This window comes from Salvelinus alpinus, chromosome 15 (assembly GCF_045679555.1).
Source record: "Salvelinus alpinus chromosome 15, SLU_Salpinus.1, whole genome shotgun sequence".
Classification (NCBI taxonomy): domain Eukaryota; kingdom Metazoa; phylum Chordata; class Actinopteri; order Salmoniformes; family Salmonidae; genus Salvelinus; species Salvelinus alpinus.
Window position 1 is genome coordinate 1,761,323 of NC_092100.1, and position 27,723 is coordinate 1,789,045.

General features: G+C 44.2%; 1 protein-coding gene across 2 annotated transcripts in view; it reads left to right on the forward strand.

The window, feature by feature from the left end:
* LOC139539374 (cyclin-dependent kinase-like 5) overlaps window positions 1-27,723 on the forward strand; it is a 166,772-nt gene that overhangs the window by 13,591 nt on the left and 125,458 nt on the right. For both annotated transcript variants that reach the window (XM_071342247.1, XM_071342248.1), the window contains exon 4: window positions 27,644-27,689. In XM_071342247.1, coding sequence (XP_071198348.1) covers window positions 27,644-27,689 — 46 coding nt within the window. The remainder of the gene's footprint in view (window positions 1-27,643; window positions 27,690-27,723) is intronic.

Sequence of the window (27,723 nt, forward strand, 5' to 3'; positions counted from 1 at the left end):
TGTGTAGTTCTACATGAGCTAGTAGTTAGTAGACAGCAGGGTTGGGGTCAGACTGTGTAGTCCTACATGAGCTAGTAGTTAGTAGACAGCAGGGTTGGGGTCAGACTGTGTAGTCCTACATGAGCTAGTAGTTAGTAGACAGTAGGGTTGGGGTCTGACTGTGTAGTTCTACATGAGCTAGTAGTTAGTAGACAGTAGGGTTGGGGTCTGACTGTGTAGTCCTACATGAGCTAGTAGTTAGTAGACAGCAGGGTTGGGGTCAGACTGTGTAGTCCTACATGAGCTAGTAGTTAGTAGACAGTAGGGTTGGGGTCAGACTGTGTAGTCCTACATGAGCTAGTAGTTAGTAGACAGCAGGGTTGGGGTCTGACTGTGTAGTCCTACATGAGCTAGTAGTTAGTAGACAGCAGGGTTGGGGTCTGACTGTGTAGTCCTACATGAGCTAGTAGTTAGTAGACAAGTAGGGTTGGGGTCAGACTGTGTTGTCCTACATGAGCTAGTAGTTAGTAGACAGTAGGGTTGGGGTCAGACTGTGTAGTCCTACATGAGCTAGTAGTTAGTAGACAGCAGGGTTGGGGTCAGACTGTGTAGTTCTACATGAGCTAGGAGTTAGTAGACAGCAGGGTTGGGGTCAGACTGTGTAGTTCTACTTGAGCTAGTAGTTAGTAGACAGTAGGGTTGGGGTCTGACTGTGTAGTTCTACATGAGCTAGTAGTTAGTAGACAGTAGGGTTGGGGTCAGACTGTGTAGTCCTACATGAGCTAGTAGTTAGTAGACAGCAGGGTTGGGGTCAGACTGTGTAGTCCTACATGAGCTAGTAGTTAGCAGACAGTAGGGTTGGGGTCAGACTGTGTAGTCCTACATGAGCTAGTAGTTAGTAGACAGCAGGGTTGGGGTCAGACTGTGTAGTCCTACATGAGCTAGTAGTTAGTAGACAGCAGGGTTGGGGTCAGACTGTGTAGTCCTACATGAGCTAGTAGTTAGTAGACAGTAGGGTTGGGGTCAGACTGTGTAGTCCTACATGAGCTAGTAGTTAGCAGGGTTGGGGTCAGACTGTGTAGTCTTACATGAGCTAGTAGTTAGTAGACAGCAGGGTTGGGGTCAGACTGTGTAGTTCTACATGAGCTAGTAGTTAGTAGACAGTAGGGTTGGGGTCAGACTGTGTAGTCCTACATGAGCTAGTAGTTAGTAGACAGTAGGGTTGGGGTCTGACTGTGTAGTCCTACATGAGCTAGTAGTTAGCAGGGTTGGGGTAGACTGTGTAGTCCTACATGAGCTAGTAGTTAGTATTGGGGTAAGACTGTGTAGTCCTACATGAGCTAGTAGTTAGTAGCCAGCAGGGTTGGGGTCAGACTGTGTAGTCCTACATGAGCTAGTAGTTAGCAGGGTTGGGGTCAGACTGTGTAGTCCTACATGAGCTAGTAGTTAGTAGACAGTAGGGTTGGGGTCAGACTGTGTAGTCCTACATGAGCTAGTAGTTAGTAGACAGCAGGGTTGGGGTCAGACTGTGTAGTTCTACATGAGCTAGTAGTTAGTAGACAGCAGGGTTGGGGTCAGACTGTGTAGTCCTACATGAGCTAGTAGTTAGTAGACAGCAGGGTTGGGGTCAGACTGTGTAGTCCTACATGAGCTAGTAGTTAGTAGACAGTAGGGTTGGGGTCAGACTGTGTAGTCCTACATGAGCTAGTAGTTAGTAGACAGCAGGGTAGGGGTCAGACTGTGTAGTCCTACATGAGCTAGTAGTTAGTAGACAGTAGGGTTGGGGTCAGACTGTGTAGTCCTACATGAGCTAGTAGTTAGTAGACAGCAGGGTTGGGGTCAGACTGTGTAGTCCTACATGAGCTAGTAGTTAGTAGACAGTAGGGTTGGGGTCAGACTGTGTAGTCCTACATGAGCTAGTAGTTAGTAGACAGCAGGATTGGGTTCAGACTGTGTAGTTCTACATGAGCTAGTAGTTAGTAGTTAGCAGGGTTGGGGTCAGACTGTGTAGTCCTACATGAGCTAGTAGTTAGTAGACAGCAGGGTTGGGGTCAGACTGTGTAGTCCTACATGAGCTAGTAGTTAGTAGACAGCAGGGTTGGGGTCAGACTGTGTAGTCCTACATGAGCTAGTAGTTAGTAGACAGTAGGGTTGGGGTCAGACTGTGTAGTCCTACATGAGCTAGTAGTTAGTAGACAGTAGGGTTGGGGTCAGACTGTGTAGTCCTACATGAGCTAGTAGTTAGTAGACAGCAGGATTGGGTTCAGACTGTGTAGTTCTACATGAGCTAGTAGTTAGTAGACAGTAGGGTTGGGGTCAGACTGTGTAGGTCTACATGAGCTAGTAGTTAGCAGGATTGGGTTCAGACTGTGTAGTTCTACATGAGCTAGTAGTTAGTAGACAGTAGGGTTGGGGTCAGACTGTGTAGTCCTACATGAGCTAGTAGTTGGTAGACAGCAGGGTTGGGGTCAGACTGTGTAGTCCTACATGAGCTAGTAGTTAGTAGACAGTAGGGTTGGGGTCAGACTGTGTAGTCCTACATGAGCTAGTAGTTAGTAGACAGCAGGGTTGGGGTCAGACTGTGTAGTTCTACATGAGCTAGTAGTTAGTAGACAGCAGGGTTGGGGTCAGACTGTGTAGTCCTACATGAGCTAGTAGTTAGTAGACAGTAGGGTTGGGGTCAGACTGTGTAGTCCTACATGAGCTAGTAGTTAGTAGACAGTAGGGTTGGGGTCAGACTGTGTAGTCCTACATGAGCTAGTAGTTGGTAGACAGCAGGGTTGGGGTCAGACTGTGTAGTCCTACATGAGCTAGTAGTTAGTAGACAGTAGGGTTGGGGTCAGACTGTGTAGTCCTACATGAGCTAGTAGTTAGTAGACAGTAGGGTTGGGGTCAGACTGTGTAGTTCTACATGAGCTAGTAGTTAGTAGACAGCAGGGTTGGGGTCAGACTGTGTAGTTCTACATGAGCTAGTAGTTAGTAGACAGTAGGGTTGGGGTCTGACTGTGTAGTTCTACATGAGCTAGTAGTTAGCAGGGTTGGGGTCAGACTGTGTAGTCCTACATGAGCTAGTAGTTAGTAGACAGCAGGGTTGGGGTCAGACTGTGTAGTCCTACATGAGCTAGTAGTTAGTAGACAGTAGGGTTGGGGTCAGACTGTGTAGTCCTACATGAGCTAGTAGTTAGTAGACAGTAGGGTTGGGGTCAGACTGTGTAGTCCTACATGAGCTAGTAGTTAGTAGACAGCAGGGTTGGGGTCAGACTGTGTAGTCCTACATGAGCTAGTAGTTAGTAGACAGTAGGGTTGGGGTCAGACTGTGTAGTTCTACATGAGCTAGTAGTTAGTAGACAGCAGGGTTGGGGTCAGACTGTGTAGTCCTACATGAGCTAGTAGTTAGTAGACAGCAGGGTTGGGGTCAGACTGTGTAGTCCTACATGAGCTAGTAGTTAGTAGACAGCAGGGTTGGGGTCAGACTGTGTAGTCCTACATGAGCTAGTAGTTAGTAGACAGTAGGGTTGGGGTCAGACTGTGTAGTCCTACATGAGCTAGTAGTTAGTAGACAGTAGGGTTGGGGTCAGACTGTGTAGTCCTACATGAGCTAGTAGTTAGTAGACAGTAGGGTTGGGGTCAGACTGTGTAGTCCTACATGAGCTAGTAGTTAGCAGGGTTGGGGTCAGACTGTGTAGTCCTACATGAGCTAGTAGTTAGCAGGGTTGGGGTCAGACTGTGTAGTCCTACATGAGCTAGTAGTTAGTAGACAGTAGGGTTGGGGTCAGACTGTGTAGTCCTACATGAGCTAGTAGTTAGTAGACAGTAGGGTTGGGGTCTGACTGTGTAGTCCTACATGAGCTAGTAGTTAGTAGACAGCAGGGTTGGGGTCAGACTGTGTAGTCCTACATGAGCTAGTAGTTAGTAGACAGTAGGGTTGGGGTCAGACTGTGTAGTCCTACATGAGCTAGTAGTTAGTAGACAGCAGGGTTGGGGTCAGACTGTGTAGTCCTACATGAGCTAGTAGTTAGTAGACAGTAGGGTTGGGGTCAGACTGTGTAGTCCTACATGAGCTAGTAGTTAGTAGACAGCAGGGTTGGGGTCAGACTGTGTAGTTCTACATGAGCTAGTAGTTAGTAGACAGCAGGGTTGGGGTCAGACTGTGTAGTCCTACATGAGCTAGTAGTTAGTAGACAGTAGGGTTGGGGTCAGACTGTGTAGTTCTACATGAGCTAGTAGTTAGTAGACAGCAGGGTTGGGGTCAGACTGTGTAGTTCTACATGAGCTAGTAGTTAGTAGACAGTAGGGTTGGGGTCAGACTGTGTAGTTCTACATGAGCTAGTAGTTAGTAGACAGTAGGGTTGGGGTCAGACTGTGTAGTCCTACATGAGCTAGTAGTTAGTAGACAGCAGGGTTGGGGTCAGACTGTGTAGTCCTACATGAGCTAGTAGTTAGTAGACAGCAGGGTTGGGGTCAGACTGTGTAGTCCTACATGAGCTAGTAGTTAGTAGACAGCAGGGTTGGGGTCAGACTGTGTAGTCCTACATGAGCTAGTAGTTAGTAGACAGTAGGGTTGGGGTCAGACTGTGTAGTCCTACATGAGCTAGTAGTTAGTAGACAGCAGGGTTGGGGTCAGACTGTGTAGTCCTACATGAGCTAGTAGTTAGTAGACAGCAGGGTTGGGGTCAGACTGTGTAGTTCTACATGAGCTAGTAGTTAGTAGACAGCAGGGTTGGGGTCAGACTGTGTAGTCCTATTCAATTGGTTTGGAAAGGCACACACCTGTCTATATAAGGTTACACAGTTGACAGTGCATGTCAGAGCAAAAACCAAGCCATGAGGTCAAAGGAATTGTCCGTAAAGCTTCGATACAGGATTGTGTCAAGGCACAGATCCGGGGAAGGGTGTCAAAACATGTCTGCAGCATTGAAGGTCCCCAAGAACACAGTGGCCTCCATCATTCTGAAATGGAAGAAGTTTGTAACCACCAAGACTCTTCCTAGAGCTGGCCTTCCAGCCAAATTGGGCATTCAGGGGAGAAGGGCCTTGGTCAGGGAGATGACCAATAACCTGATGATCACTCTGACAGAGCTCCAGAGTTCCTATGTGGAGATGGGAGAACCTTCCAGAAGGACAACCATCTCTGCAGCACTCCACCAATCAGGCCTTTATGGTAGAGTGGCCAGATGGAAGCCACTCCTCAGTAAAAGGCACATGACAGCCCGCTTGGAGTTTGCCAAGAGGCACATAAAGACTCTCAGACCATGAGAAACAAGATTCTCTGGTCTGATGAAACCAATATTGAACTCTTTGGCCTGAATGCCAAACATCACGTCTAGAGGAAACATACGGTGAGGCATGGTGGTGGCAGCATCATGCTGTGGGGATGTTTTTCAGCGGCAGGGACACTAGTCAGGATCAAGGCAAAGGTGAACAGAGCAAAGTACAGAGAGATCCTTGATGAAACCTGCTCCAGAGCGCTCAGGACCTCAGACTGGGGCGAAGGTTCCCCTTCCAACAGGACAACAACCCTAAGCACACAGCCAAGACAACGCAGGAGTGACTTCTGGACAAGTCTATGAATGTCCTTGAGTGGCCCAGCCAGAGCCCGGACTTGAACCCAATCAAACATCACTGGAGAGACCTGAAAATAGCTGTGCAGCAACGCTCCCTATCCAACCTGACAGAGCTCGAGAGGATCTGTAGAGAAGAATGGGAGAAACTCCCCAAATACAAGTGCCAAGCTTGTAGCGTCATCAAATCAAATTTATTTATATTGCCCTTCTTACATCAGTTGATATCTCAAAGTGCTGTACAGAAACCCAGCATAAAACCCCAAACAGCAAGCAATGCAGGTGTAGAAGCACGGTGGCTAGGAAAAACTCCCTAGAAAGGCCAAAACCTAGGAAGAAACCTAGAGAGGAACCAGGCTATGAGGGGTGGCCAGTCCTCTTCTGGCTGTGCCGGTCGGAGATTATAACAGAACATGGCCAAGATGTTCAAATGTTCATAAATGACCAGCATGGTCAAATAATAATAATCACAGTAGTTGTCGAGGGTGCAGCAAGTCAGCACGTCAGGAGTAAATGTCAGTTGGCTTTTCATAGCTGATCATTGAGAGTATCTCTACCGCTCCTGCTGTCTCTAGAGAGTTGAAAACAGCAGGTCTGGGACAGGTAGCACGTCCGGTGAACAGGTCAGGGTTTCATAGCCGCAGGCAGAACAGTTGAAACTGGAGCAGCAGCACGGCCAGGTGGACTGGGGACAGCAAGGAGTCATCAGGCCAGGTAGTCCTGAGGCATGGTCCTAGGGCTCAGGTCCTCCGAGAGAGAGAGAGAGAGAAAGAAAGAGAGAAAGAGAGAATTAGAGAGAGCATACTTAAATTCACACAGGACACCGGATAAGACAGGAGAAGTACTCCAGATATAACAGACTGACCCTAGCCCCCCGACACATTAACTACTGCAGCATAAATACTGGAGGCTGAGACAGGAGGGGTCAGGAGACACTGTGGCCCCATCTGATGATACCCAGGACAGGGCCAAAAAGGCAAGATACCCAAGAAGACTCAAGGCTGTAATGCCAAAGGTGCTTCAACAAAGTACTGAGTAAAGGGTCTGAATACTTATGTAAATGTGATATTTTTATATTATTTAAATACATTTGCAAAAAATTTAAAAAAATGTGTATTTGATTTGTCAGTATGGGTTATTGTGTGTAGATTGATGTGAGAAAAAAACGATTTAATCAATTTTAGAATAATACTATAATGTAACAAAAAAAAGTCTAGATTTCTGAATACTTTCCGAATGCACTGTAGATGGTAAACAGAATGGGGCCTAATATTGACCCTTGTGGGACCTCAATGTTAATGTAAAGAGAGTCCGACTGAGTTTTTGACTTCTGTTTGTCAGATAGGAATACATCCAACTAATGGCTTCAGTGGACACATTAACTTCTCTGGGATATGTGGGACTAACGTCCCACTTGGTCAAAAGCCAGTAAAAATGCAGAATGCCAAATTCAAATAAATTACTATAAAAATCAAACTTCCATGAAATCACACATGAAAGATACACTTGTGAATCCAGCCAACATGTCAGAATTCAAATAGGCTTTACGACGAAAGCACACCAAATGATTATGTTAGGTCAGAGCCAAGTCAGAAAAACACAGCCATTTTTCCAGCCAAAGAGAGGAGTAACAAAAAAAACGTTTGGTATTTTTTAATGTAAATAATCGATAAAATTGAAGACGGGATGATCTGTGTTCAACACAGGATTAAAACAAACTGTAACTAGCTTTCTGGTCACGCGCCTCTATCTAACAGGACACTTCAAGTGACCCTCGTTCAAGATGGCCGTACTTCTTCATTACACAAAGGAAAAAACCTCAACCAATTTCTAAAGACTGTTGACATCCAGTGGAAGCGGTAGGAACTGCAAGAAGGTCAGTTAGAAATCTGGATTCCCAATGAAAATCCATTGAAAAGAGAGTGACCTCAAAAAAAAAAAGATTCTGAATGGTTTGTCCTCGGGGTTTCGCTGTTATACTCACAGACATGATTCAAACAGTTTTAGAAACGTCAGAGTGTTTTCTATCCAAATCTACCAATGATATGCATATCTTATCTTCTGGGGATGAGTAGCTGGCAGTTAAATTTGGGTATGCTTTTCATCCAAACGTGAAAATGCTGCCCCCTATCCTAGAGAAGTTAAGGGAGGATAATTTGGATAGGAGGACCTCATGATTCACAGAATCAAAGGCCTTTTTTCAGATCCAAACAGACTGACTTCACCACCTATGTCCAGTTTAGATTTAATGCACTCCAGAAAATAGCAATTGGCTGTTTTGGTAGAATGGTTCGTTTTGAATCCAAATTGCATTTGATGTATGGAGTTGCCCTGAATGAGGTGATCAGTCAGATGATCAGCCACCCATCTTTAAGCTACTTTTCATACCACTGGAAGAATGCTTATAGGCCGGTCATTTTCCACCACTGGAAGAATGCTTATAGGTCGGTCATTTTCCACCACTGGAAGAATGCTTATAGGTCGGTCATTTTCCACCACTGGAAGAATGCTTATAGGTCGGTCATTTTCATACCACTGGAAGAATGCTTATAGGTCGGTCATTTTCATACCACTGGAAGAATGCTTATAGGTCGGTCATTTTCATACCACTGGAAGAATGCTTATAGGTCGGTCATTTTCCACCACTGGAAGAATGCTTATAGGCCGGTCATTTTCATACCACTGGAAGAATGCTTATAGGTCGGCCATTTTCATACCACTGGAAGAATGCTTATAGGTCGGTCATTTTCCACCACTGGAAGAATGCTTATAGGTCGGTCATTTTCATACCACTGGAAGAATGCTTATAGGTCGGTCATTTTCTACCAGTGGAAGAATGCTTATAGGTCGGTCATTTTCATACCACTGGAAGAATGCTTATAGGTCGGTCATTTTCATACCACTGGAAGAATGCTTATAGGTCGGCCATTTTCATACCACTGGAAGAATACTTATAGGCCGGTCATTTTCATACCACTGGAAGAATGCTTATAGGTCGGCCATTTTCATACCACTGGAAGAATGCTTATAGGCCGGTCATTTTCATACCACTGGAAGAATACTTATAGGTCGGTCATTTTCCACCAGTGGAAGAATGCTTATAGGTCGGTCATTTTCATACCACTGGAAGAATGCTTATAGGTCGGTCATTTTCCACCACTGGAAGAATGCTTATAGGTCGGTCATTTTCATACCACTGGAAGAATGCTTATAGGTCGGTCATTTTCTACCACTGGAAGAATGCTTATAGGCCGGTCATTTTCATACCACTGGAAGAATGCTTATAGGCCGGTCATTTTCATACCACTGGAAGAATGCTTATAGGTCGGCCATTTTCATACCACTGGAAGAATGCTTATAGGTCGGTCATTTTCCACCACTGGAAGAATGCTTATACGTCGGTCATTTTCATACCACTGGAAGAATGCTTATAGGTCGGCCATTTTCTACCAGTGGAAGAATGCTTATAGGTCGGTCATTTTCATACCACTGGAAGAATGCTTATAGGTCGGTCATTTTCATACCACTGGAAGAATGCTTATAGGTCGGTCATTTTCATACCACTGGAAGAATGCTTATAGGTCGGTCATTTTCCACCAGTGGAAGAATGCTTATAGGTCGGCCATTTTCCACCACTGGAAGAATGCTTATAGGTCGGTCATTTTCCACCACTGGAAGAATGCTTATAGGTCGGTCATTTTCATACCACTGGAAGAATGCTTATAGGTCGGCCATTTTCTACCAGTGGAAGAATGCTTATAGGTCGGTCATTTTCATACCACTGGAAGAATGCTTATAGGTCGGTCATTTTCATACCACTGGAAGAATGCTTATAGGTCGTTCATTTTCATACCACTGGAAGAATGCTTATAGGTCGGTCATTTTCTACCAGTGGATGAATGCTTATAGGTCGGCCATTTCCCACCACTGGAAGAATGCTTATAGGTCGGTCATTTTCATACCACTGGAAGAATGCTTATAGGTCGGTCATTTTCATACCACTGGAAGAATGCTTATAGGTCGGTCATTTTCATACCACTGGAAGAATGCTTATAGGTCGGCCATTTTCATACCACTGGAAGAATGCTTATAGGTCGGTCATTTCCCACCACTGGAAGAATGCTTATAGGTCGGTCATTTTCATACCACTGGAAGAATACTTATAGGTCGGTCATTTTCCACCACTGGAAGAATTCTTATAGGTCGGTCATTTTCATACCACTGGAAGAATGCTTATAGGTCGGCCATTTCCCACCACTGGAAGAATGCTTATAGGTCGGTCATTTTCATACCACTGGAAGAATACTTATAGGTCGGCCATTTTCATACCACTGGAAGAATACTTATAGGTCGGTCATTTTCATACCACTGGAAGAATACTTATAGGTCGGTCATTTTCATACCACTGGAAGAATGCTTATAGGTCGGCCATTTCCCACCACTGGAAGAATGCTTATAGGTCGGTCATTTTCATACCACTGGAAGAATGCTTATAGGTCGGCCATTTCCCACCACTGGAAGAATGCTTATAGGTCGGTCATTTTCCACCAGTGTCGGGTCACCAGATTTTAAAACAGGCATCACTGCAGCAGACTTCCAAGCATTGGGGAAGAATCCATGTTTGACAGACATATTAACTACATGTACGATAGGGGCAATCAGAGAATATTTGTGTCTCTTCAGGAATACAGTGTTTAGACCAAATACATATTTTGTTCTAGAGTTCCTGATAAAGCTGATACTGTCCGCTGCTGATGCTGAGATTTCATTCTGAATATTGGTTTATTATTATCTATGGGAGTGAGAACTGTGGTCTTGGTTTATTATCTATGGGAGTGAGAACTGTGGTCTTGGTTTATTATCTATGGGAGTGAGAACTGTGGTCTTGGTTTATTATCTATGGGAGTGAGAACTGTGGGTTTGGTTGAAAATATTTGAGCCAGTTCCCTGACAGAGTCAACAACAACATGGTTAAAGGTGGGGGATATGAAATCAGAGTCTTGAATTAGAATCCTATTAACCTTTAATTAAGGATGTTTTTTGGACTTTTCAGCTCCTCTCCCTGTTAGTTTGAGATTTTCCCAAATCACTTTGCCATTTCCTTTCGCATCATTGATCACTCTGAGGAAGAACTCTGCTTTTGCATTTTTTATATTCCTTACCACATTATATAAATATACAGGACCAGTCAAATGTTGGACACAACTAATCATTCATTGTTTGATCAGGAGAGAAAGCATGCATGCATAAAACTATAAAACGTAGCTTAGCCCTGTCATATTCAAATTCAATGGCGAGACGAGGGAGCTGCGTTTTTTTAAACAGCTAGACGCTATAGTTCAGGAGTGTCATAAAAAAGGCCCATGCATCCAACAGAGCGAGAGGAACAATATTTTCTGACTGGACAATTTGCGCAGCTTTGGTGGAATTCTCAGCTCTGTCTAGCCTATATTCCTCTCTTATGTTCTGTGTAACATATGTAATAGGAATGTCACTCTTGTCCTGCCCTGCGCTGCCTGACTCCGTTTACTGCGCGGCGCCAGCCAAGGTCAAATAGGCTAAACCATCGTCTGTCACATCACGATGTCGTCACCATCGACAGTGGCAGCCAATCATCGTCGATAGACGATATTATCGTAATTTCGCCCAACCCTAGGTACGTTGGTCTGCTATCTCTCCTGGGGTTTACTACCGTGGTCGTCTAGTTGTAGGCCTATATGATATCTCGTTAGCTTCACAGGGATAATCTGGTAATCCTATTATTTGTGTTCGGGTTCGTCAATAATGTGATTTGAGTTGCTGTAATCTCAGCTAATGTAATGTGTAAATGTGAAGCTAGAAAACAGTGACAGCTTCCTTCTGTACAGTAAGAGATGTTTCCTGTAATCTATACAGATGTTGGACCTTAATTTGATCACCCTGCTACAGGAGAACTTTCCTGCAGGACATTTTGTACTGTATTTATGGAATTATATTTTTGTTTATTTGAGGTTTAAAAAGGCTTGTGAAGTTTGCAGTTTCCACTTTGAAATGTCAGACTTGATTTTCCCAATGAAAAATGTATCAACCCTTGCAGAAATGTCCATTAATTACAGTACCCTTCAGAAAGTATTCACACCCCTTGACTTTTTCCACATTTTGTGTTAAAGACTGAATTTAAAATTGATTAAATTTAGATTTTTTTTTGTCACTGGCCTACATGCAATACCCCATAATGTGAAAGTGGAATTATGTTTTAGAAATATTTACAAATTAATACAAGTTTTAAAGCTGAAGTGTCATGAGTCGATATATATTTAAAAGTAAAACTTTGCTTTTTAATTTTTAATTTTATTATTTAAAATATATTTTTTAATGTAACCTGTATTTAACTAGGCAAGTAATTTAAGAACAAATTCTTATTTACAATGATGGCCTACCCCAGCCAAACCTGGATGACACTGGGCCAATTGTGCGCCTTCCTATGGGACTCCCAGTCGCGGCCGGATTTTATACAGCCCCAGATTTGAATCGTGGACTGTAGTGACACCTCTTGCACTGAGATGCAGTGCCTTAGACTGCTGCGCCACTCGGGAGCACAAAACAAGTCACATAATAAGTTGCATGGACTAACTCTGTGTAATAATAGTATTTAACAGGATTTATTTTTATGACTACCTCATCTCTGTACCTCACACATACAAGGATCTGTAAGGTCCCTCAGTCGAGCAGTGAATTTCAAACACAGATTCAACCACAAAGACCAGGGAGGTTTTCTAATGCCTCGCAGAGAAGGGCAGCTATTGGTAGATGGGTAAAAATAAGAACAGCAGACATTGAATATCCCTTTGAGCATGGTGAAGTTATTAATTACACTTTGGATGGTGTATCAATACACCCAGTCACTACAAAGATACAAGCGTCCTTCCTAACTCAGTTGCCGGAGAGGAAGGAAACTGCTCAGGGATTTCACCATGAGGCCAATGGTGACATTAATACAGTTAGCGTTTAGTGGCTGTGATAGGAGAAAACTGAGGATGGATCAACAACATTGTAGTTACTCCACAATACTAACCTAATTGACAGAGTGAAAAGAAGGAAACCAGTACAGAATAAATATATTCCAAAACATGCATCCTGTTTGCAACAAGGCACTAAAGTATTACTGCAAAAAATGTGGCAAAGCAATTCACTTTCTGTCCTGAATACAAAGTGTTATGTTTGGGACAAATCCAATACAACACATTACTGAGTACTGCTCTCCAAATTGTCAAGCACAGTGGTGGCTGCATCATGTTATCAAATCTAATTGTATTTGTCACATGCAGCCGAATACAACCGGTTTAGACCTTAGAGTGAAATGCTTACTTACAAGCCCTTAACCAACAATGCAGTTTTAAGAAAATCCCTAAAAAAGTAAGAGATAAGAATAACATAATTGAAGAGCAGCAGTAAATAACAATAGCGAGGCTATATACAGGGGTTCTGGTTCAGTCAATGTGCAGAGTTAATGTGCGGGGGCACAGGTATTGAGGTAATTATGTACATCTGGGTAGAGTTATTAAAGTGACTATGCATATATAATAACAGAGTAGCAGCAGCGTAGGGGGGGTGCAATGCAAATAGTCTGGGTAGCCATTTGATTAGATGCTTAGGAGTCTTATGGCTTGGGGGTAGAAGCTGTTTAGAAGCCTCTTGGACCTAGTCTTGGCGCTCTGGTACCGCTTACCGTGCGGTAGCAGATAAACGGTCTATGACTAGGGTGGCTGGAGACTTATGGCTTGGGGGTAGAAGCTGTTTAGAAGCCTCTTGGACCTAGTCTTGGCGCTCTGGTACCGCTTACCGTGCGGTAGCAGATAAACGGTCTATGACTAGGGTGGCTGGAGACTTATGGCTTGGGGGTAGAAGCTGTTTAGAAGCCTCTTGGACCTAGTCTTGGCGCTCTGGTACCGCTTACCGTGCGGTAGCAGATAGAACTGTCTATGACCAGGGTGGCTGGAGTCTTACGGCTTGGGGGTAGAAGCTGTTTAGAAGCCTCTTGGACCTAGTCTTGGCGCTCTGGTACCGCTTACCGTGCGGTAGCAGATAAACGGTCTATGACTAGGGTGGCTGGAGTCTTATGGCTTGGGGGTAGAAGCTGTTTAGAAGCCTCTTGGACCTAGTCTTGGCGCTCTGGTACCGCTTACCGTGCGGTAGCAGATAAACGGTCTATGACTAGGGTGGCTGGAGACTTATGGCTTGGGGGTAGAAGCTGTTTAGAAGCCTCTTGGACCTAGTCTTGGCGCTCTGGTACCGCTTACCGTGCGGTAGCAGATAAACGGTCTATGACTAGGGTGGCTGGAGTCTTATGGCTTGGGGGTAGAAGCTGTTTAGAAGCCTCGTGGACCTAGTCTTGGCGCTCTGGTACCGCTTACCGTGCGGTAGCAGATAAACGGTCTATGACTAGGGTGGCTGGAGTCTTATGGCTTGGGGGTAGAAGCTGTTTAGAAGCCTCTTGGACCTAGTCTTGGCGCTCTGGTACCGCTTACCGTGCGGTAGCAGATAAACGGTCTATGACTAGGGTGGCTGGAGTCTTATGGCTTGGGGGTAGAAGCTGTTTAGAAGCCTCTTGGACCTAGTCTTGGCGCTCTGGTACCGCTTACCGTGCGGTAGCAGATAAACGGTCTATGACTAGGGTTGCTGGAGTCTTATGGCTTGGGGGTAGAAGCTGTTTAGAAGCCTCTTGGACCTAGTCTTGGCGCTCTGGTACCGCTTACCGTGCGGTAGCAGATAAACGGTCTATGACTAGGGTGGCTGGAGTCTTATGGCTTGGGGGTAGAAGCTGTTTAGAAGCCTCTTGGACCTAGTCTTGGCGCTCTGGTACCGCTTACCGTGCGGTAGCAGATAAACGGTCTATGACTAGGGTGGCTGGAGTCTTATGGCTTGGGGGTAGAAGCTGTTTAGAAGCCTCTTGGACCTAGTCTTGGCGCTCTGGTACCGCTTACCGTGCGGTAGCAGATAGAACGGTCTATGACCAGGGTAGCTGGAGACTTTGACCATTTTTAGGGCCTTCCTCCAATGGGTATGCTTGTAATCGTTAAGGAAGGAGAGTTCTTCCTGGTTCAGTCTGCTTTCCAACAGACACTGGGAGATTAATTCACCTTTCAGCAGTACAATAACCTGAAACACAAGGCCAACATGTGTAGGCTGACAGTGAAATGCTTACTTATGGGTCCTTTCAACAATCCAGAGATGAACAACAAATATAAATAACAAGTGAAAATAACGTGGCTATATACAGGAAGTAGAAATTTTACATGACTATATACAGGAAGTATAAAATAACATGACTATATACAGGAAGTAGAAAATAACATGACTATATACAGGGAGCAAAAAATAACATAACTATATACAGGAAGTATAAAATAACATAGCTATATACAGGAAGTATAAAATAACATGACTATATACAGGGAGCAGAAAATAACATGAGTATATACAGGAAGTAGAACTTTTACATGACTATATACAGGAAGTAGAAAATAACATGGCTATATACAGGGAGCAGAAATTAACATGACTATATACAGGAAGTAGAAAATAACATGGCTATATACAGGAAGTAGAAAATAACATGGCTATATACAGGAATTAGAAAATAACATGACTATATACAGGAAGTAGAAAATAACATGGCTATATACAGGAAGTAGAAAATAACATGACTATATACAGGAAGTAGAAAATAACATGACTATATACAGGGAGCACAAAATAACATGACTATATACAGGAAGTAGAAAATAACATGACTATATACAGGGAGCACAAAATAACATGGCTATATACAGGAAGTAGAAAATAACATGACTATATACAGGAAGTAGAAAATAACATGACTATATACAGGAAGTAGAAAATAACATGACTATATACAGGGAGCAGAAAATAACATGACTATATACAGGAAGTAGAAAATAACATGACTATATACAGGGAGCAAAAAATAACATGGCTATATACAGGAAGTAGAAAATAACATGACTATATACAGGGAGCAGAAAATAACATGGCTATATACAGGAAGTAGAAAATAACATGACTATATACAGGGAGCAGAAAATAACATGGCTATATACATGGAGCAGAAAATACCATGGCTATATACATGGAGCAGAAAATACCATGGCTATATACAGGGAGCAGAAAATAACATGGCTATATATATATATATACAGGGAGTAGAAAATAACATGGCTATATATATATATATACAGGGAGTAGAAAATAACATGGCTATATACAGGAAGTAGAAAATAACATGGCTATATACATGGAGCAGAAAATAACATGACTATATACAGGAAGTAGAAAATAACATGACTATATACAGGGAGCACAAAATAACATGGCTATATACAGGAAGTAGAAAATAACATGACTATATACAGGAAGTAGAAAATAACATGACTCTGAAGATAGGAAACACTGTCACCACCGACAAATCCACTATAATTGAGAATTTCAATAAGCATTTTTCTACGGCTGGCCATGCTTTCCACCTGGCTAACCCCACCCCGGACAACAGCACTGCCCTCCCCTCTGCTACTCGCCCAAGCCTTCCCCATTTCTCTTTCTCCCAAATACAGTCAGCTGATGTTCTAAAAGAGCTGCAAAATCTGGACCCCTACAAATCAGCCGGGCTGGACAATCTGGACCCTTTCTTTCTAAAACTATCTGCTGAAATTGTTGCCACCCCTATTACCAGCCTCTTCAACCTCTCTTTCGTGTCGTCTGAGATTCCCAAAGATTGGAAAGCAGCTGCGGTTATCCCCCTCTTCAAAGGGGGGGACACTCTTGACCCTAACAGCTACAGACCTATATCTATCCTACCCTGCCTTTCTAAGGTCTTCGAAAGCCAAGTCAACAAACAGATTACCGACCATTTCGAATCCCACCATACCTTCTCCGCTATGCAATCTGGTTTCAGAGCTGGTCATGGGTGCACCTCAGCCACGCTCAAGGTCATAAACGATATCTTAACCGCCATCGATAGGAAACAATACTGTGCAGCCGTATTCATTGACCTGGCCAAGGCTTTTGACTCTGTCAATCACCACATCCTCATCGGCAGACTCGACAGCCTTGGTTTCTCTAATGATTGCCTCGCCTGGTTCACCAACTACTTCTCTGATCGAGTTCAGTGTGTCAAATCGGAGGGTCTGTTGTCCGGGCCTCTGGCAGTCTCTATGGGGGTGCCACAGGGTTCAATTCTTGGACCGACTCTCTTTTCTGTATACATCAATGATGTCGCTCTTGCTGCTGGTGATTCTCTGATCCACCTCTACGCAGATGACACTATTCTGTATACTTCTGGCCCTTCTTTTGACACTGTGTTAACAACCCTCCAGGCGAGCTTCAATGCCATACAACTCTCCTTCCGTGGCCTCCAATTGCTCTTAAATACAAGGAAAACTAAATGCATGCTCTTCAACCGATCGCTGCCTGCACCTGCCCGCCTGTCCAACATCACTACTGTGGACGGCTCTGACTTAGAATATGTGGACAACTACAAATACCTAGGTGTCTGGTTAGACTGTAAACTCTCCTTCCAGACTCACATCAAACATCTCCAATCCAAAGTTAAATCTAGAATTGGCTTCCTATTCCGCAACAAAGCATCCTTTACTCATGCTGCCAAACATACCCTTGTAAAACTGACCATCCTACCAATCCTCGACTTCGGTGATGTCATTTACAAAATAGCCTCCAAAACCCTACTCAATAAATTGGATGCAGTCTATCACAGTGCCATCCGTTTTGTCACCAAAGCCCCATATACTACCCACCACTGCGACCTGTACACTCTCGTTGGCTGGCCCTCGCTTCATACTCGTCGCCAAACCCACTGGTTCCAGGTCATCTACAAGACCCTGCTAGGTAAAGTCCCCCCTTATCTCAGCTCGCTGGTCACCATAGCAGCACCTACCTGTAGCACGCGCTCCAGCAGGTATATCTCTCTAGTCACCCCCAAAACCAATTCTTCCTTTGGACGCCTCTCCTTCCAGTTCTCTGCTGCCAATGACTGGAACGAACTACAAAAATCTCTGAAACTGGAAACACTTATCTCCCTCACTAGCTTTAAGCACCAGCTGTCAGAGCAGCTCATAGATTACTGCACCTGTACATAGCCCATCTATAATTTAGCCCAAACAACTACCTCTTTACCTACTGTATTTATTTATTAATTTATTTTGCTCCTTTGCACCCCTTTATTTCTGTCTCTACTTTGCACTTTCTTCCACTGCAAACCAACCATTCCATTGTTTTTTTAGTTTTTATTTTACGTGCTGTGTTGTACTCACTTCGCCTCCATGGCCTTTTATATTTTTATTTATTTATACATATATTTGTTTGCCTTCACCTCCCTTATCTCACCTCACTTGCTCACATTGTATATAGACTTATTTTTTATATATATATTTTTTTTTTTTTTTTTTTTCACTGTATTATTGACTATATGTTGTTTTACTCCATGTGTAACTATGTGTTGTTGTATGTGTCGAACTGCTTTGCTTTATCTTGGCCAGGTCGCAATTGTAAATGAGAACGTGTTCTCAATTTGCCTACCTGGTTAAATAAAGGTTAAATAAAAAAAATAAATAAAAAAATATATACAGGGAGCAGAAAATAACATGACTATATACAGGAAGTAGAAAATAACATTGTGCAGGGGTACCAGGTAATAACATGACTATATACAGGGAGTACCAGGTAATAACATGACTATATACAGGGGTACCACTCATTACTGCCACACTTCTTTGCATTGTTTCGGTTGCTTGTAAAAAAGTGGAAGTGGAAGTACATATCAGCTGTAATGTGATTAACATTGTTGCTCAGCAAAACGGCATGGCTAGCTAGTTAGCGGGTACGCGCTAGTAGCGTTTCAATCAGTTACGTCACTTGCTCTGAAACCTATAATTAGTGTTGCTCCTTGCTCTGCAAGGGCCGCGGCTTTTGTGGAGCGATGGGTAACGACACTTCGTGGGTGACTGTTGTTGATGTGTGCAGAGGGTCCCTGGTTCGCGCCCGTGTCGGGGCGAGGGGACGGTCTAAAGTTATACTGTTACATATATACAGGGAGTACCAGGTAATAACATGTCTATATACAGGGAGTACCAGGTAATAACATGTCTATATACAGGGAGTACCAGGTAATAACATGTCTATATACAGGGAGTACCAGGTAATAACATGGCTATATACAGGGAGTACCAGGTAATAACATGACTATATACAGGGAGTACCAGGTAATAACATGGCTATATACAGGGAGTACCAGGTAATAACATGGCTATATACAGGGAGTACCAGGTAATAACATGGCTATATACAGGGAGTACCAGGTAATAACATGGCTATATACAGGGAGTACCAGGTAATAACATGACTATATACAGGGAGTACCAGGTAATAACATGGCTATATACAGGGAGTACCAGGTAATAACATGGCTATATACAGGGAGTACCAGGTAATAACATGTCTATATACAGGGAGTACCAGGTAATAACATGGCTATATACAGGGAGTACCAGGTAATAACATGTCTATATACAGGGAGTACCAGGTAATAACATGTCTATATACAGGGAGTACCAGGTAATAACATGGTTATATACAGGGAGTACCAGGTAATAACATGACTATATACAGGGAGTACCAGGTAATAACATGACTATATACAGGGAGTACCAGGTAATAACATGTCTATATACAGGGAGTACCAGGTAATAACATGGCTATATACAGGGAGTACCAGGTAATAACATGTCTATATACAGGGAGTACCAGGTAATAACATGACTATATACAGGGAGTACCAGGTAATAACATGTCTATATACAGGGAGTACCAGGTAATAACATGGCTATATACAGGGAGTACCAGGTAATAACATGTCTATATACAGGGAGTACCAGGTAATAACATGACTATATACAGGGAGTACCAGGTAATAACATGGTTATATACAGGGAGTACCAGGTAATAACATGACTATATACAGGGAGTACCAGGTAATAACATGTCTATATACAGGGAGTACCAGGTAATAACATGTCTATATACAGGGAGTACCAGGTAATAACATGACTATATACAGGGAGTACCAGGTAATAACATGTCTATATACAGGGAGTACCAGGTAATAACATGGCTATATACAGGGAGTACCAGGTAATAACATGACTATATACAGGGAGTACCAGGTAATAACATGTCTATATACAGGGAGTACCAGGTAATAACATGGTTATATACAGGGAGTACCAGGTAATAACATGTCTATATACAGGGAGTACCAGGTAATAACATGTCTATATACAGGGAGTACCAGGTAATAACATGGCTATATACAGGGAGTACCAGGTAATAACATGTCTATATACAGGGAGTACCAGGTAATAACATGGTTATATACAGGGAGTACCAGGTAATAACATGACTATATACAGGGAGTACCAGGTAATAACATGTCTATATACAGTGAGTACCAGGTAATAACATGTCTATATACAGGGAGTACCAGGTAATTACATGACTATATACAGGGAGTACCAGGTAATAACATGTCTATATACAGGGAGTACCAGGTAATAACATGTCTATATACAGGGAGTACCAGGTAATAACATGACTATATACAGGGAGTACCAGGTAATAACATGTCTATATACAGGGAGTACCAGGTAATAACATGACTATATACAGGGAGTACCAGGTAATAACATGGTTATATACAGGGAGTACCATGTAATAACATGGCTATATACAGGGAGTACCAGGTAATAACATGTCTATATACAGGGAGTACCAGGTAATAACATGGTTATATACAGGGAGTACCATGTAATAACATGGCTATATACAGGGAGTACCAGGTAATAACATGACTATATACAGGGAGTACCATGTAATAACATGGCTATATACAGGGAGTACCAGGTAATAACATGACTATATACAGGGAGTACCATGTAATAACATGACTATATACAGGGAGTACCAGGTAATAACATGACTATATACAGGGAGTACCAGGTAATAACATGGCTATATACAGGGAGTACCAGGTAATAACATGACTATATACAGGGGTACCACTCATTACTGCCACACTTCTTTGCATTGTTTCGGTTGCTTGTAAAAAAGTGGAAGTGGAAGTACATATCAGCTGTAATGTGATTAACATTGTTGCTCAGCAAAACGGCATATTTGGTGTGTAAAAAAACTTATTTTGAAATTCTAACTTGCAGAGCTGGTGAATGGGAGTTTGAATCTGAGCTTTCTGGGCATTAGAGGTCTCTAATGCACCTATTAGCCTATAGAGGATGACTGGTTGGGGAGCACAGAGAGAGATGTCTTGCTGGCTGTTACAGCCTGAGCAGAGATGAGATGATGACTAGGACGGTAGGCTAATATTGGCCAAAAATATCAGCCTGACCGATTATAAATCCTCTAATTTTAACACCCAATAAACAGAAAGTGGGACAGGAGAAAGAACTTCTGATGTAGAGTTAAATAGGTCACCTTGTGGAGCACTGACTACATAGTCCTATTAGAGGGAGAGAGAGATGTAGAGTGAGGAAGTTGGGGGGAGAGAGCAGGAGAACTGTAGATGGGACAGTTCTGTGGTCCCCTCGTAGATTAGTGTTATTTTGAGCTGTAGCTACGCTAGTGGTGGGTTGAATTAAATATATATATTTCACCTTTATTTAACCAGGTAGGCTAGTGGAGAACAAGTTCTCATTTACAACTGCGACCTGGCCAAGATAAAGCAAAGCAGTTTGACACAAACAACAACACAGAGTTACACATGGAATAAACAAACATACAGTCAATAGCACAATCGCGGAAGTCTATATACAGTGTGTGCAAATGGCGTGAGGATGTAAGGCAATAAATAGGCCATAGTAGCGAAGTAATTACAATTTAGCAAATTAACACTGGAGTGATAGATGTGCAGATGATGATGTGCAAGTAGAAATACTGGTGTGCAAAAGAGCAAAAAAATTAATAAAAACAATTTGGGGATGAGGTAGGTAGATTGGATGGTCTATTTACAGATGGGCTATGTACAGCTGCAGCGATCGGTAAGCTGCTAAGATAGCTGATGCTTAGAGTTAGTGAGGGAGATATAAGTCTCCAACTTCAGAGATTTTTGCAATTCGTTCCAGTCATTGGCCGCAGAGAACTGGAAGGAAAGGCGGCCAAAGGAGGTGTTGGCTTTGGGGATGACCAGTGAGATATACCTGCTGGAGCGCGTGCTACGGGTGGGTGTTGTTATGGTGACCAGTGAGCTGAGATAAGGCAGAGCTTTACCTAGCAGAGACTTATAGATGACCTGGAGCCAGTGGGTTTGGCGACGAATATGTAGCGAGGGCCAGCCAACGAGAGTGTACAGGTCGCAGTGGTGGGTGGTATATGGGGCTTTGGTGACAAAACGGATGACACTGATAGACTGCATCCAGTTTGCTGAGTAGAGTGTTGGAGGCTATTTTGTAAATGACATCGTCGAGGATCTGTAGGATAGTCAGTTGGACGAGGGTATGTTTGGCAGCGTGAGTGAAGGAGGCTTTGTTGCGAAATAGGAAGCCGATTCTAGATTTAATTTGTATTGGAGATGTTTAATATAAGTCTGGAAGGAGAGATTACAGTCTAACCAGACACTTAGGTATTTATAGTTGTCCACATATTCTAAGTCAGAACCGTCCAGAGTAGTGATGTTAGTCCGGCGGGAGGATGCAGGCAGTGATCGGTTGAAGAGCATGCATTTAGTTTTACTAGAGTTTAAGAGCAGTTGGAGGCCACGGAAGGAGTGTTTTATGGCATTGAAGCTCATTTGGAGGTTTGTTAGCACAGTGTCCAAAGAAGGGCCAGGTGTATATAGAATGGTGTTGTCTGCATAGAGGTGGATCAGGGAATCACCCGCAGGAAGAGCGACATCGCTGATATATACAGAGAAAAGAGTCGGCCCGAGAATTGAACCCTGTGGTTCCCCCATAGAGACTGCCAGAGGTCCGGACAACAGGCCCTCCGATTTGACACACTGATCTCTATCTGAGAAGTAGTTGGTGAACCAGGTGAGGCAGTCATTTGAGAAACCAAGGCTATTGAGTCTGCTGATAAGAATGCGGTGATTGACAGAGTCGAGAGCCTTGGCCAGGTCGATGAAGCCGGCTGCACAGTACTGTCTTTTGTCGATGGCGGTTAAGATATCGTTTAGTACCTTGGGCGTGGCTGAGGTGCACCCGTGACCAGCTCGGAAACCGGATTGCACAGCGGAAAAGGTACGTTGGAATATGAAATGGTCAGTGATCTGTTTGTTAACTTGGCTTTCGAAGACTTTAGGTAGGCAGGTCAGAATGGATATAGGTCTGTAACAGTTTGGGTCTAGAGTGTCTAGACTAGTCTAGAATGCAGAAAGAGACAGACTGTCTCATTGGCTGTAGCTACACTAGTAGTGGGTTGAATGCAGACAGAGGGAGACTCATTGGCTGTAGCTACACTAGTAGTGGGTTGAATGCAGACAGAGGGAGACTCTCATTGGCTGTAGCTACACTAGTAGTGGGTTGAATGCAGAGAGAGGGAGACTGTCTCATTGGCTGAGCTACACTAGTAGTGGGTTGAATGCAGAGAGAGGGAGACTGTCTCATTGGCTGTAGCTACACTAGTAGTGGGTTGAATGCAAAGCGAGGGAGACTGTCTCATTGGCTGAGCTACACTAGTAGTGGGTTGAATGCAGACAGAGGGAGACTGTCTCATTGGCTGTAGCTACACTAGTAGTGGGTTGAATGCAGACAGAGGGAGACTGTCTCATTGGCTGAGCTACACTAGTAGTGGGTTGAATGCAGAGAGAGGGAGACTGTCTCATTGGCTGAGCTACACTAGTAGTGGGTTGAATGCAGACAGTCTCATTGGCTGTAGCTACACTAGTAGTGGGTTGAATGCAGACAGAGGGAGACTGTCTCATTGGCTGTAGCTACACTAGTAGTGGGTTGAATGCAGACAGAGGGAGACTGTCTCATTGGCTGAGCTACACTAGTAGTGGGTTGAATGCAGACAGAGGGAGACTGTCTCATTGGCTTTAGCTACACTAGTAGTGGGTTGAATGCAGAGAGAGGGAGACTGTCTCATTGGCTGAGCTACACTAGTAGTGGGGTGAATGCAGACAGAGGGAGACTGTCTCATTGGCTGTAGCTACACTAGTAGTGGGTTGAATGCAGAGAGAGGGAGACTGTCTCATTGGCTGAGCTACACTAGTAGTGGGTTGAATGCAGACATAGGGAGACTGTCTCATTGGCTGTAGCTACACTAGTAGTGGGTTGAATGCAGAGAGAGGGAGACTGTCTCATTGGCTGAGCTACACTAGTAGTGGGTTGAATGCAGACAGTCTCATTGGCTGTAGCTACACTAGTAGTGGGTTGAATGCAGACAGAGGGAGACTGTCTCATTGGCTGAGCTACACTAGTAGTGGGTTGAATGCAGACAGAGAGAGACTGTCTCATTGGCTGAGCTACACTAGTAGTGGGTTGAATGCAGACAGAGGGAGACTGTCTCATTGGCTGTAGCTACACTAGTAGTGGGTTGAATGCAGACAGAGGGAGACTGTCTCATTGGCTGAGCTACACTAGTAGTGGGTTGAATGCAGAGAGAGGGAGACTGTCTCATTGGCTGAGCTACACTAGTAGTGGGTTGAATGCAGACAGAGGGAGACTGTCTCATTGGCTGAGGTACACTAGTAGTGGGTTGAATGCAGACAGAGGGAGACTGTCTCATTGGCTGTAGCTACACTAGTAGTGGGTTGAATGCAGAGAGAGGGAGACTGTCTCATTGGCTGAGCTACACTAGTAGTGGGTTGAATGCAGACAGAGGGAGACTGTCTCATTGGCTGTAGCTACACTAGTAGTGGGTTGAATGCAGAGAGAGGGAGACTGTCTCATTGGCTGAGCTACACTAGTAGTGGGTTGAATGCAGACAGTCTCATTGGCTGTAGCTACACTAGTAGTGGGTTGAATGCAGACAGAGGGAGACTGTCTCATTGGCTGAGCTACACTAGTAGTGGGTTGAATGCAGACAGAGAGAGACTGTCTCATTGGCTGAGCTACACTAGTAGTGGGTTGAATGCAGACAGAGGGAGACTGTCTCATTGGCTGTAGCTACACTAGTAGTGGGTTGAATGCAGAGAGAGGGAGACTGTCTCATTGGCTGAGCTACACTAGTAGTGGGTTGAATGCAGACAGAGGGAGACTGTCTCATTGGCGGAGGTACACTAGTAGTGGGTTGAATGCAGACAGAGGGAGACTGTCTCATTGGCTGAGCTACACTAGTAGTGGGTTGAATGCAGAGAGAGGGAGACTGTCTCATTGGCTGAGCTACACTAGTAGTGGGTTGAATGCAGAGAGAGGGAGACTGTCTCATTGGCTGAGCTACACTAGTAGTGGGTTGAATGCAGAGAGAGGGAGACTGTCTCATTGGCTGAGCTACACTAGTAGTGGGTTGAATGCAGACAGAGGGAGACTGTCTCATTGGCTGAGCTACACTAGTAGTGGGTTGAATGCAGAGAGAGGGAGACTGTCTCATTGGCTGTAGCTACACTAGTAGTGGGTTGAATGCAGAGAGAGGGAGACTGTCTCATTGGCTGAGCTACACTAGTAGTGGGTTGAATGCAGACAGAGGGAGACTGTCTCATTGGCTGAGCTACACTAGTAGTGGGTTGAATGCAGACAGAGGGAGACTGTCTCATTGGCTGAGCTACACTAGTAGTGGGTTGAATGCAGACAGAGGGAGACTGTCTCATTGGCTGTAGCTACACTAGTAGTGGGTTGAATGCAGACAGAGGGAGACTGTCTCATTGGCTGAGCTACACTAGTAGTGGGTTGAATGCAGAGAGAGGGAGACTGTCTCATTGGCTGAGCTACACTAGTAGTGGGTTGAATGCAGACAGAGGGAGACTGTCTCATTGGCTGAGGTACACTAGTAGTGGGTTGAATGCAGACAGAGGGAGACTGTCTCATTGGCTGAGCTACACTAGTAGTGGGTTGAATGCAGAGAGAGGGAGACTGTCTCATTGGCTGAGCTACACTAGTAGTGGGTTGAATGCAGAGAGAGGGAGACTGTCTCATTGGCTGAGCTACACTAGTAGTGGGTTGAATGCAGAGAGAGGGAGACTGTCTCATTGGCTGAGCTACACTAGTAGTGGGTTGAATGCAGACAGAGGGAGACTGTCTCATTGGCTGAGCTACACTAGTAGTGGGTTGAATGCAGACAGAGGGAGACTGTCTCATTGGCTGAGCTACACTAGTAGTGGGTTGAATGCAGAGAGAGGGAGACTGTCTCATTGGCTGTAGCTACACTAGTAGTGGGTTGAATGCAGAGAGAGGGAGACTGTCTCATTGGCTGAGCTACACTAGTAGTGGGTTGAATGCAGAGAGAGGGAGACATGTTTTATTGTCATGTGCAGTGAAATGGCTTTCTTACAATGCAGTAACCGATATCAGTAGAACTATAGAAAATGTACAACAGAAGCACATTAGAAATAAGAAGAGCATGAGAAAGTAAGTCAGCTATAAACAGCATCAGTTCCAGGGTCAGTTCCAGCACCATGTTTACAATGCCATTCGGATATATATGACTGATGATTGGCTGAGATAAATTGATGATTAAAGTTTGTGGGAGCTGTTTTGTTAGACTTCAGTGTGGCTGTTGACATTATTGATCCTAGTCTGCTGCTGGAAATAGAAACTGCTGTAATGTGGAGAAAGAGTTACTTGTCTAACAGAACACAGAGGTGTTCTTTAATGGATCTCCAACATAATCCAGGTAGAATCAGGAATTCCCCAGGGTAGCTGTATGTACACAGAGAGCTAACAGTATTAATATCCATGTCAATCTCTCCTGGCTCAAAGTGGAGGACAGATTGACTAACGTTCGCTAGGTAAACAATGAACCATAATCACAACTCATGACGTTATTACCCTGCATTAATCTGCAGGTAGCTAACCAACCAGGTTCTATGTTAGCTAGCTAACATTAGGCTATAACTAGCAAAGCAAATGGATCTGAGATACAAATAATAAGATCATACACGAATCGTTAGCTAGCTAGCTAGCTAGGGATTTAAGGGATTTAAGATTCTGTTGGTTGGTCAGCCTTCTAATTACTGCAGGGTGTTTGTGTTGTAGTGTTGGAGAACTGAGATGTCACAACAGGAAACCAGATAAATATGATCTGTGTCTTTCATTATTAATGTCTCGACTGTTCATCTAGAAAGGACAGGCTCTCGTGAGCGTGTGCAGACAAGACAGGCTCTAGTGAGCGTGTGCAGACAAGACATGCTCTAGTGAGCGTGTGCAGACAAGACAGGCTCTAGTGAGCGTGTGCAGACAAGACAGGCTCTAGTGAGCGTGTGCAGACAAGACAGGCTCTAGTGAGCGTGTGCAGACAAGACAGGCTCTAGTGAGCGTGTGCAGACAAGACAGGCTCTAGTGAGCGTGTGCAGACAAGACAGGCTCTAGTGAGCGTGTGCAGACAAGACAGGCTCTAGTGAGCGTGTGCAGACAAGACAGGCTCTAGTGAGCGTGTGCAGACAAGACAGGCTCTAGTGAGCGTGTGCAGACAAGACAGGCTCTAGTGAGCGTCTGCAAACAAGACAGGCTCTAGTGAGCGTCTGCAAACAAGACAGGCTCTAGTGAGCGTGTGCAGACAAGACAGGCTCTAGTGAGCGTGTGCAGACAAGACAGGCTCTAGTGAGCGTGTGCAGACAAGACAGGCTCTAGTGAGCGTGTGCAGACAAGACAGGCTCTAGTGAGCGTGTGCAGACAAGACAGGCTCTAGTGAGCGTCTGCAGACAAGACAGGCTCTAGTGAGCGTCTGCAAACAAGACAGGCTCTAGTGAGCGTGTGCAAACAAGACAGGCTCTAGTGAGCGTGTGCAGACAAGACAGGCTCTAGTGAGCGTCTGCAAACAAGACAGGCAGCGTGTGCAACAAGACGGGCTCTAGTGAGCGTGTGCAGACAGTCTTCTGAGCAGCAGGGCTGGCACCTTATCAGACTCTCCTCTCTCTCTCTTCACTGTAGGAGACCAATGAGATTGTGGCCATTAAGAAGTTCAAGGACAGTGAAGGTAAGAGGCCTGTGTTTAATCAGGAAATAATTCA